This window comes from Mastigoproctus giganteus, chromosome 8, assembly GCF_048544385.1.
Source record: "Mastigoproctus giganteus isolate SK-2022 chromosome 8, ASM4854438v1, whole genome shotgun sequence".
Classification (NCBI taxonomy): Eukaryota; Metazoa; Arthropoda; class Arachnida; order Uropygi; family Thelyphonidae; genus Mastigoproctus; species Mastigoproctus giganteus.
In genome coordinates, this window is record NC_143582.1 from 57042170 (window position 1) to 57055105 (window position 12936).

General features: G+C 36.7%; 1 protein-coding gene across 1 annotated transcript in view; it reads left to right on the top strand.

The window, feature by feature from the left end:
- The first annotated feature begins 4313 nt into the window (after window positions 1-4313).
- The window catches only part of sra (RRM_RCAN_like domain containing protein Sra), an 88711-nt gene continuing 80088 nt past the window's right edge, over window positions 4314-12936 (top strand). Inside the window, exon 1 of the mRNA XM_090379372.1 lies at window positions 4314-4576. Within this exon, the coding sequence (XP_090235498.1) occupies window positions 4409-4576 (168 nt within the window). The 5' untranslated portion in view covers window positions 4314-4408. The remainder of the gene's footprint in view (window positions 4577-12936) is intronic.

A 12936-nucleotide genomic window follows, 5' to 3' on the forward strand; every position in this document is an offset into this window, starting at 1 on the left:
GTTCTTTAATTATCTGTGTCACCCTTTGTGAATTGGGGATGCATTTGCACATCTCCAGTCCATGGGGGACCTCCCCTGAATCTAAGAATGTTCTCATAATTATGGCTAGGGGTTTGCTAACTTCCCTTGCTGCCTCCTTCAATATAACTGGATAGATTCCATCCGCCCCAGGCACCTTTTTTATATTTAACTTCAACAATTTCTCCTCCACTTTGCTTTCCGTTATTACAAAATCACTTAGCTCCCTGTAACAGTTTGATAAACTCCTGGCATTCCCCACTTTGAATAACTCCTCACATGAGAATGTAGATTCAAAATACTTATTCGGTTTATCAGCTACTTTAGTAGGATCATCAATAGTCGAACTATCTACGTTAAGTGGACCAATCTGATTCATCCCCTTCCTTCTTGAGTTTACATAAGTAAAGGACTCTTTGCTGTTTTTCTTTGCGTCCTTTCCCAAAGATTTCTCATAATCTGCCTTTGCCAGCCTAATATCCTTTTTGACTTGATTAAAAACTAGCTAGCTTGTATCTACCATAAGCTTCTGTGTCACCTGATAATTTATGTGCATGCCATGCATTTTTCTTCTCTGCCACGAGCCTCATTAATTCATCCAACATCCATTTAGGCCTAAACCTTGAACATTATTTGTTAGCTGGTATGAAAATCCTAGCAGCTTCCAAGATTAATTCCTTGAAGGCTTTCTATTTAGAATTTGCTGTTTTTAACATCATCAGTTGATCCCACTGTATAGAATTTAAAAACTATCTGAGACCATTGTAGTCACCTTTACAAAAACAAAAACCCTTCCCTTACCCTTGATGGTAGTTATATCTTTAAGTAAATCACACATCAGTACACTGTAATCACTGTCACCTAATGGTTCCTTTATCTGCAAATTCTTAATGCATGAATAATCGCTGTTGATAATCAGATCAAGGATAATACTCCTTCTGGTTGCCCCTCGAACACGTTGCTGTAGAAAACGATCCTCCAATAAATCCACAAAAGTCTTGCTAGTGTGCAAGTGACCAACTCACAAGTTCCAGTCAATATCTGGAAAGTTAAAATCCCCCATTACAAGACATTCTGATTTACTGGCCCACTCTATTTCTCTGCACAATTGTTGCACTCATTAAAGTCATTAGGCCTGTAGCACACTCCTACTCTCATTTTCCCTTTCCCAGTGTTTATGTCACACCAAACAGACTCAACATTGCACTGTCCACCCTGTCAACTGGATGCACTTCCTTAGATTTTATGTGTTTCTTAACTAACAGCATAATCCCTCCTCCCTTCCTACCCTGTCTGTCTTTTCTGTACACATTGTATTCCCCAAATTCCAATTTTGCACTGCTTATATCTGTGTGACACCATGTCTCTGATATCCCCACAATATCTGCCTTTGATGATCAGCACTTCAAATTCATCCAATTTATTTACTATACTTTTAGCATTAGTGTACATGCAAGTATATATGCACTTGTTCTTACTCTTAGTTATCCTAACTCAGCCTATTTATTTACTTGTTCCATGATGACTCCCAGCAGCTCTTGAAGGCCCCAGCAACTTGCTCTCTAGGCTGCTGATCATTACAATAGAAGCAGTGCAAGAATCCCTTTCGCTTCTGCCTGTGGCTTCCATTAATCTTTTAGTCTGTGAATCTCCCCAGTCTAACGGTTTTCCAACCCACCTAACAACTGCCTCGATAGCATCAGCAAATATTCTTGCACCCTTTCTATTTAAGTGTATCCCATCCCTGTAGAAGCAGTCTCTCCTGTTATCAAGTACAGACCACGCTGAAAAAAATTGTACCCTGTGAACCTCAAACAATCTCTCCAGTGCTGAATTGATAGACAAGGCTCTCATCATATACTTCCTCCTATCGTGTCTAGGCAGAATTGCAGACACTTTAAAAATTTAATCTTAAATTTGAAAATGTCTGCGACTTTTTTCCAGACCTGTACTTGTTAAGTAAATCTGCAGATCTCTTACTCTTAAGGTCATCAATGCCAATGTGTACAACAATATCACCTTTTTTGCCCTTAAAAGATGATATCTGCCTTACAATGTCATCAACTTTTGCCCCTGGTACACATACCCTGGTCCTGTTCCACCTATCAGTGCTCTCATAATGATTTCTAAAAGTTTGCTCTCTATCAGTTGTTGTTATTTGGTTTTTAGGAGCATTAGCAACTAAGGCCATATTGCTCTGGGATATGCGGTGGTCATTTCCTGACCTTTCAGCGTCCTTCGTATTTGGTGGTGACGGGCTCGAACCCCGGTCTAATCAAGAAGCGTGTGCTACGCACTGCTGCTCCTTCCCACCTGGCTACGGAGGCGCCCGCTCTCTATCAGTGCTCTCATAATGATGGCTAAAGGTTTGCTTACTTCTGCCTCCCTTAATATAACTGGATTGATACCATTAACCTCGGGTGCCATTTTTATGTTTGGCTTCAACGATTTTTCCTTCTGCTTCCCTCTTAGCTATCACAAAATCATTCAGCTTTCTGTTAGAATTTGATATACTTCTGGCATTCCCATCGCAAAAAAATTCCAATTCAGTCTGTCAGCAACCTGAGCAGACTCATGAACAGTTAAACCATTCACATCTGGTGGATCAGGGGCTCACATCTGGTGAGTATGGGCTTGGCACACCCAGGGTCCTGAGCTGGATATCATCACCCTTTTTCTTGGCGATTCTCTCTCTCTCTCTCTTGGTAATTCAGAAAAAATTTTTTTTGGCTGGTGCAACATAAGTCTCAGTCTTCCTTGCACCATATGACTAATAATAATAATAATCAATTTGATTCATCTCCTTCCTTCTTCATTACTTAACATAAGTAATGAAGTCTTTGCTGTTTATCTTTGCATTCTTCTTGTAATTTGCCTTAGCCTACCTAATCTCATTTGCAACTTGATTGCAGACTAGCTTATCTCTGTATTGCTTGATAATTTGTGTCTCACACATTCTTCTTCTCTTCCACAAGCCTCATCACATGTCCTCCATATGTTTGCTGATGACATATTTATGCAATCTGGCAACTTTCTGGTACTTGTGGTAGGAGATGTGCAATAGCACAAAGTGCATGCTCTTCGACATTTGCAATATTTTGAAATCTTCCTCTACCTTTACTCATAATGGTTTCAGTATATCCCTCTGTCCAAGTAGTCTCTCCACAGCAGAAAATATTTTACAATTTGATACTCATCCAGTTGGAAATTTTTCAGCATATTTATGAAAAGAAGTTATAGAATTCTTAAGAACCTCTCTATAAATTAAAATCATATCAGTAAATTCAGTAAAGTAAACATATTTGTGGTGTCTCCTATATAAGCTTATTTAAAAATGCTGAAATGTAAACAATAAGGTAGATATCTCGAAACTCAATTAACCGATACACTGATGTTGCTAATATGTACTCTGCCACACTGGCTATTTACAACTAACTGGTATGTTCCATGTGGTAGGACACTACTATTAGTGTCAGTGCCTATGTTTTGTACTGTCTAAAGGCTGTTTTACAGTTATATTTTTATGAAATAAACTTGAACAAAAAAAAAAAAAAAAAAAAGGCATTTTACACTTTTTGTAATTTATGATTACTGTTCAATATCTCAGAAATAAATACTTCTGTGGCATATATTAATCCCAGAGGCTAACATCTGGTGAGTATGGGCTTGGCACACCCAGGGTCCTGAGCTGGATATCATCATTCTTCTCTTTCTTGGTGATTCCCTTCTACTTCTGACTCTTGTTCTCTTTTTCTCTCTCACACATACACACACAGAGTAACTGAGAAATTTGTTTTTGGCTGGTGCAGAAAAAGCCTCAGGCTTCCTTGCACCATATGGCTAATAATAATAATAATATATAAAATGTATTTATTGTTTACATTATTGTTTATAACCGGAAGTGGCCTATTATCAGTTTTAATAATAATAAACAAATCGAAACAAAAACAGATAATAAACAAACATGCCATTCTATAACTATCTTCATGAATTTGGATAATACAGTTATGTTATCAACTTAATTTTATAATCTTAATAAAAAAATTGCTGGTTTTACTAAACACGTGATATACGCCAATAGTATTGCACTCGTCACAAGTGGCATATGGAGAAAAAGGAAATCACTTCAAAACCCGTTTCATTCTTAGTTTGTCCCCCAATTTATCCTACTCACCATTTATTTATTTTTTTGCTCCAAAAGTAACATTAATAATCTAATGATGACAGCAAGCGATGCAGTATGTACAAATCCCTTCATCGCCGATAGAGTGCGTTGTCCCTAACTTTAAAAATGGCGATGTTTCGGTCTGTTGAAACGTTGAGAGAGACTTCTTAAGGTGGATATATAGGTTTACCGTAAAAATTTCGAAATTCATTAATACTCTAAAGCATGAAAGTATTTAGCAACATTTCAAAAGTGATGGAAGACGAAAATACTATTGATTATTCCGATGATAATGTTGACATTACAGGAGAGCTTTCGGATACGTCAGATTTACCGACATCCCTTATAATTACGAATGTTGATGCGCAAGTGTTTTCAGATACAGAACACAAGGTAAGGAATTGCTCATTATGTACATAAAATCATTTTAAGTGATGCTATAATAACTCTTAAGCAAAGCTGAACATATGAATAACCATTCTTATGTGTCAGACAGCTTAAGTCGTGGTTTAAGAACAACCAGAAAACACTATGCAGGTATAATATAAATGACTTATGTATATGCACTCACTTTTTGTGTGTATTAACAGTTCAAAAACTCCGAAGTTACTTTCCTGCAGCGGTGCAACCGTAAGGCCTCATACCTAGAACCCCCCGCGGAGTTGCATAAATATAGCAACTGACTCTAACGGGGAAGGGGGTATCAGTTGCAGCTCCCATCCTGACGGATCTTTGGATGGGGGTGCTCTATCAGCGCCTGATCATTTTATGTCTCACAACCAGGAGGGGTGGAATCGATTTTCCGATATTGTAGTCGCAGTCTTGTAATAAATTAATTTTTTAAACTTTTCTCTTTAAAAAAATTAATTAGCACCTGGCTCCAAATGTATAGATCCAGTAACAATTAATTGCAAAATCCATAGCATTTTTGATTATATTTTGTACTGCAACAGGATGTGCAGCTCTCTTTATTAAGACTAATATTTCATTAGCACCTTACTGACTATGGCTTATTAAAGTATATCCGAATTCGTTACCCCTTCTTTTAAGATTTTTTGGTCCTTAAGCACTACTAGTCTGGGAAGTGATGACTGGTAATTTGAAATTCATTTTAAAATTAAGATGTAACTGTTTCATTAGAACAGGAAATTAGGTAACTTGATTCATACACAAAAAAAAAAGATTATTGAATATTTTATTTTTATGTGATTCTGGAGATGCATAATTAATATTGTGGTGTTTTATAAATTTTACATAACTTATTCATATATTACCAAAATAGCTTGAACAAGTGTAGTATTATTGCTGTTATTATTGTACTAGCATATCACATACTGCTACTGTAGTAGCGAAATTATGTTTCAGACTTGAGCAGCAAAGCATGAGCAGTGAGGATGCCATGGCTCGGGGCCCGTCACCACCAAATACGGAAGATGCGGAAAGGTCAGGGAATGACCACCGCATATTCCCGGAGCAATATGGCCTTAGTTGCTAATGCTCCTAAAAACCAAATAACAAAAACAAACAAACAAAACAATCCATGGCTCGGGGTGGGGGTTATTCTCTTCTGAAATAGGTCCTTATATGCGATAAGGCTGTGTGCTATGTTTGTATGTATGTAAAGTATAGGTAGCAGTGCTGCCATAATCTGGAACAGTCTTCACTCAAGGAGGGAAAAAAAAGTAGTTACACTGCACTGTAGCTGGGAGTGGCCCTCCCAGCTACAGACTAACTGTAGCTGAAAATAATTCCATGGGAGATGCCTTTATGTATGCTACATGTAGAGACAAACTTGAGTGCTTGAAGAAAGGGTGGTTACCCTGGAAGGAGATAAATCAGTGGACACAGAAACACTAAGCTTTACGCCTTAATGTTAGAACCTACTTACATACAACTGGCTGCATGGAAAGATCACAAGCAGCATCTTGTACTGATCCCACAGCAGTAGATATTATTGGTGACTTGTTGGAAGCAGAAAATATTTTATGCAATAAGAATAGTATTCATATTAGCCATATAATGCAAAGGAAGCTACAGGCTCCTGCTGCACCAGCCAAAAAATTAATAATAAAATAAATAAATAAAAATAAAAGAAAAAATATATAAAAAAAAGTATATAAGAAAATAGACTAATTACGTGCTTCTCTCCTCACATAGGTAACTATCCAGCTGGCCACTGAATTTAGTGTTAGTATCAGTAGTGGCATATGATGCAAGAAAGCAAGCTTATAAAGCATCAGCAAAAAAAAAAAAAACTTCCCACATCACCTGCCCATCTCCTCCAGTAATTTGTGTAGTTCTTTCCTGAATTTATTAAAACTATCCACCTCCACAATAAAAGATGGAATTTCATTCCAACAATCAATCACCCACTGACTGAAGACAAACCGCGACACATCTATCCTGCAACGAGCCGTCCTCAATTTGAATATATGCCTCCTCAGGCTTTCATCAGGAATCTCAGCCAAAGATCACAGCCCTACTAACTGGCAAACCTCCTTGTGGTGATGGATGGATAAAGGGGAGGGAAGGAACCTTGTTTTACCAAGGGGCCTCCATGGTTAGTAGGCTAGAAGAACAAAACACCCTAGCACTACTCTACACAAACTCGTACCATTCACACACCTCTGGCCTCTGCAGAGTATCTGTACAATTTCAGCAATATGTATCAGCATCCTCTCTTAACTCTGCATGATACATCAGTGACACATATGCAGAGTTAAGGCAGACTCCCAGTGCTGCCTGACCCAGAACACTATCTTGTATAATGAAACAATCACCTCCTTATTCCTGCTAGCAAAGTTCCTGTATATCATTGACAAAACCCCATGAGCTGTCCTGCATTGCTTAGAGAACATCACATCTGACTGCACAATTACTAACAGGTCTTTAATTTTCCACTACAGTGAGTGTAGTACCACATAGTTGGTATGTTAATCTGGGATTAATGCTACCCATATATAATACATTGCATTTGTCAGTGTTAAACTTCAACTGCCATTTCTCAGCCCATCTGCCTGATTTTTCTGGATCTTGTTGCAGTAGCATACCTGATTACTCTCATTAACTACCCTGCCAACCTTCATATTATATGCAAACATAGACATTAACCTTGATATGACTTTATCAGTATTATTAATAAATACTGAAAACAACAATGGGCCCAGCACTGAAACCTGGGGATTCCACTAATACTATTAGTCCACAAAAGGCAGTATCCATTAATAATCACTGCCTTCTCCCATTCAACCATCCCTTTATCCATAGCAGTAACTTGCCCTTAATGCTACACTGCCCCAATTTATACTGTAGTCTTTTATGTGCAACAGTATCAAATGCTTTCCTAAAATCCAAGTATATGATCTCAAAATTTATTTTTTTATCTAGTTCCTTTGTTGCTGCATCATCGTATCCAGTCAGATTGGTCAGATGAGATTACCCTATAACAAATCCATGCTGCGGATGAAGTATAACTACATTCCTGTCTAGATGGTTCTGTATTACCTTTTAACCAGTGACTAAATTATTTTTCCTGCAACATAAATTAAGCTAATAGGTCTATAATTACTCGTGTCACATTTTGATCCCCCACCCTTGTGAATTGGAGATACATCTGCACATTTCCAGTCCACAAGGACCTCCCCGGAGTTCAAAGCCACTCTCATAATTATGGGCTGAAGGTTTGCTTACCTCCTTTGCTGCTGCCTTTAATATAATTGGATAGATCTTATCCATCCCATGTGCCCTTTTTTTATGCTTTGCTTCAACAATTTATCTTCGACTTTCTTCTTAGTTGTCACAATATCATTTAGCTCCTTAGAGTTAAACTTCTGGCATCCCCTTCTCTAAAGAATTCTTCGTGTGTGAATGTAGTGAAAAATACATGTTAAGTTTGTCAGCAATCGGAGCAGGATTTATCAACAGTTAGACTATCAGCTTCAAGGGGGACCAGTGTGTACAAGACAAACTTCCCTTTCTTCCACTATTAATATAAGCAAAGAAGTCTTTGTTGCTTTTCTTTGCATTCTTAGACAGAGACTTTTCATAATCTGCCTTAGCTTTCCTAACCTCCTTTGTGACTTTATTCTAGCCCTTACTGTCATTTACTACCCTGCCAACCTTCATATCATATGCAAGTGTAGACATTAAGCTTGATATGACTTTATCAGTATCATTAATAAATACTGAAAACAACAATGGGCCTAGCACTGAAACCTGGGAATTCCACTAATACTATTAATCCACAAAAGGCAGTGTCCATTAATAATCATTAATAACCATAGGCCTATGTATCACCTAATACTTTATATGCATCCCATATACAGTAAAACCTGGATAAGTTTTCCAAGGGACTGGAGGTTTAGAACTTCTTACAAGGGAAAATGACGTAAGGGTATAAAATATTGACTACACAAATAAAAATGAAAAGATACACATACATGTGAATTGTAGGAAAACTATCAAGAATAAAAATTATCATTTAATGCAAAACAATATTTATTAGTCAAGATTTAATAATATTTAAAAATTATAAGAAGGATGCAATGAGAATGATAATCAATTACAATAATTACAAGTAGTTAAAAAAAAAATATATATATATTTAATTTTTTCAAGTAGCTATCCAGAGAAGACTGCTTCAAATGTTTTGGGGAAAGCTTCATACAGAATAAATCAATTTCTCTAACACATTTCAGCACTGACTCAGGAACGTCGGGCTATGAATGAACTGCTGCAGTGTAGAGAAGTCAACCACTGCATCTCGGAATATTGGTACAGCAGGCTCATCTTCTTGTTCAGACTCACTATCAGTCATGTTTTGATCTTCATTGCAAATATCTTCAATACTTTGCAATTCACATGCAATAATATTATTGTCTACATCAACATAAATCATTCTGCAAATCCCAAACTAATCTGTAAGAAATCCCATTCACCAAAAGGAATCCCTTCCTGCTCATCACTTTCAACACTATCAACGGTTTCTTTTGTATCATTATAGAATCCAGCCTTTTTGAAGGAATTAATTATAAGAGTAGGGCTTGGTGTATCCCATGATGCATTCTAAATAATGCATTGCGTTTAACAAAGAAATTCTGAAATTTTCGGTTTTTCCATTCAGTTTTACAAGGATAAGCAATTTATGTACAAGGTACTTATGAAAATGCATATTTAAAATTTTGATTACTCCCTAATCCACTGGGTTGCACAACTGATGTGGAATCCCCCAGGGAAGAACTCCACATGGACATTGTTTAAGTGGTCATTGTTTTTCAGACGAGCAGGGCAGTTATCAACAAATAATTTTTTCTATTCTCTCCTGCCATCTTTGAATCTAGAGCTCTTAAATACTCATCAAAAAGAGCACAGGTCATCCATGCTGTTTTGTTGTTCTCATTTACATGGAAGTGTTTTCACATTTTTGAAACAGTGTGGTTTCTTAGGTTTTCTGATCACAAGCAATGATAGTTTCTCTGAGCCATCCATATTAGCCACCACTAGCACTGTAACTCTCTCCTTACTCAGTTTACCACTATGGAAATTCTGTCCTTTGAATGCATAATTCTTATTAGGATATAGGTTATAAAAGAGTCCTAATTCATCAACATTAAAAATATCACACTTTCTTTATTGTTTGTCAAAACGTGGTTTCCTTTTTCTCCACTCATCAACTTCTAACATATTCATACTAGAAGATTCTTTGCAAATTACTTCGCAAATAAAATCTATTGATCCACCCATTGGAAGGCATGAAATCCACTCCAACCCTATCAGCAATTTTGATGCCTTTCTTTCTCAACAAATTGCCATTAACTGGAACATACATTTGCAGCAGATATCTGCTTGAACCAAACTACTAATGCCTTCTTCACATCTCCTTATTTTTCAGTTCATCTCCTTTTAACTTTACATGAAACATTAAGGGTATTTGAATTCAACACTTCTTTTCGTGACATAATTCCATTTACTGTACAAACTGCCATTTTATTTTTATTTTTTTTTATTTTTTTTTGCCAACTCGACCCGTCTTCAAGTGGGATTTGATTCCACCATTTTTATAACATCAAGTTTTTCTTGTAATGTCAAAGCCCTTCTTTTCATTCCTTTGGAGTTCATCCTTCCAAATTAGAAAATTATAATTAGTAAAAATAATAATTAATATTTGTATAGAGTTAAAATAAAACTGCAAAGTAGGAATGAATAATTTGAGCCAATATGGTAGATAGACAAAAATACAGTTATTCTTTAAAGAATTACCAAAAATAATGGTAATCTACAGAAATAAATCAAGTACAGTATTATAAGTTCAGCTTTCAATGTACCTTAAAAGGTCACAATTACTGACTTGATCATCATCCTCAACATCATTGTTATCATCATCCTCTTCACTAATAAATGATCTTCAATGCCATCTATTGCATTACTTATACCACATTTTTTAAAGAACTTGACCACAATTTCAGTCTTAATATGCCATGACTTCACCCATTCACACACTTGTGCTATTGATGGACGTTTCATCCTTCTCGTAGGCGTCGTATCATGGTTCCTCTATCATCCATTTATCCCATTGCTCCCACATGCTATTCTTGAATGGTTTATTGATTCTGACATCTAATGGCTGTAACTGTGAAGTTAAGCCACCTGGAATTACTGCTAAATGTGTGATCATCATTTCAGCCAGTTGTGTGATGTTTTCAGTCCTACGTGCTCTGAACTTATTTTTAAGTAGTAGTCGACCATTGATTAAGGCTTACATGTATAACTGGAATTCACTTGTTACTCCAACAACAGTCTGGTAATTACTAAAAACCAAATTAACATATAGTAGTTAACTATCCATTAAGTACTATACGTTAACTCTCGGTTTTGCGCATGTGCTGTATTGCCATTTTTGGCTTCTAAGATGCAGGGTAATTTTTTAAGGTATTTATAAGGGAAAAAAGTGCGTCTTATAAGCCGACAAATATGGGTAATTCAAAACCATGAGAACTTAGCGGCAAACCCTTCATGTGATCGACGTGTGAAGAAATAAATATAGATATAAAAGAATTTCTATATTTAAAAAACATTAAGTGGGAAAACGTCATTATTGTAATACACTGTATTCTTTATCACTAACTTTTTATGTGGGAAACTTCTTATGTGGGAATATAATACATTACAATATATAGAGTTGAAATTGGGACTTAAGAAACCAGACCTAGTACAGGGGAAAACATCTTGTGCAAGAATTTCTTATCCGGATTCTGCTGTATTTTTCTTCTCTGCCATAAGTCTTATCAGTTCATCTGACATCCATTTAGGTCTAACCCTTAAACAGTGTTTCTTATTTGGTGTGAAAAGCCTAGTAGCTTCTATGATTACTTCCCTGAATGCTTTCCATTTAGAATTTGCTGTTGGTCCCACTGTGTAGAATTGAAAAAACTATCTATGACCACTGTATACACACATATGAAAGCTAAAGACTTTCCCTTTATTCTTGACAGTAGTTATCTGTTTAAGTAAATTCAACATCAGTACACCGTGATCATTTTCACTCATTGGGTCTTTTACCTGCAGATTAATGCATGAAGAATTGCTGCTGATAATCAGATAAAGAATATTGCTTTATCGTGTCGCTTCTCTAACATGCTGCTGTAGAAAACACTCATTCAATAAATCCATAAGTCTTGCTCAAGTGTGTGACCAACCCAAACTTCCTGTAAATATGTGGAAAGTTAAAATCCCCCACCATAAGGCAGTTTTTGATTTACTAGCCTACTCTATTTCTGTGTATAGCTGTTAGTTATACTCATCACAGTCATTAAGCTTATAACACACTCCTACTCTCATTTTTGTTCTCCCAGTGTTTATGCCACACCAAAGTGACACAACATTGCACTAGCCACCCATCTCAACAGGTTGCACTGCCTTAGATTTAATATACTTCTTAACTAGGAATATAACCCCCCCTACCCTTCTGTCCTATCTATCCTTTCTATATACATTGTGCTCCCTTATATCTCTGACACCATGAAACCCTAAAATGTCTGCATTTGATAACTTGATCAGTACTTGAAATTCATCAAATTTATTTACAATGCGCTAGCATTAGTAAACAGTACATGCACCTATTTTTACTCTTAGTTATCCTAACACAACCCATCTATTTACTTGTTTCATGATGGTCTACAGTAGTGCGTCAAATCCATGACACCCTGCTTTCCGTGCTTTCTGCAGGTTCCAGAAGAAGCAATATAGGAATCATTTTCATCTCCACCTGTGGCTCTAGTTAATCTAATTAGTCTGTGTATTCTGTGGGGGGGGGGCATTCTCGTGGTCACGTTATGTCGAGGATCTGGGTATATTTTTACCATGTGTATGCCATATACAAATATTTCATCACTTCATACAGCATGCCCCCCCCACCTTTTCTTACTACTGAATTAGCATTTGCATTAGTTGAGGCATATGATGCAAGAAAGCAAGGCAAGCTTATAAATCATCAGCCAAAAAAACTATCCATTTTGCTCATCCGGACACTCCAAATGTTTGTCTACTTTAGCCTTAAATTTATTTAAACTAACAACTTCCACAACAACAAATGGAAGTCTGTTCCAGCCATCAAATAACCCGCTGGCTAAAGGCAAGCTTCCGCACATCTGTTCTACAACTGTCTTTCCTCAATTTGAATCTAGGCCCCATCGGGTTCTTAGTCTCGGCAAGCGGAACTATCCTGTCAGCATTGAGCCTGCCAAACCATTCAAGGC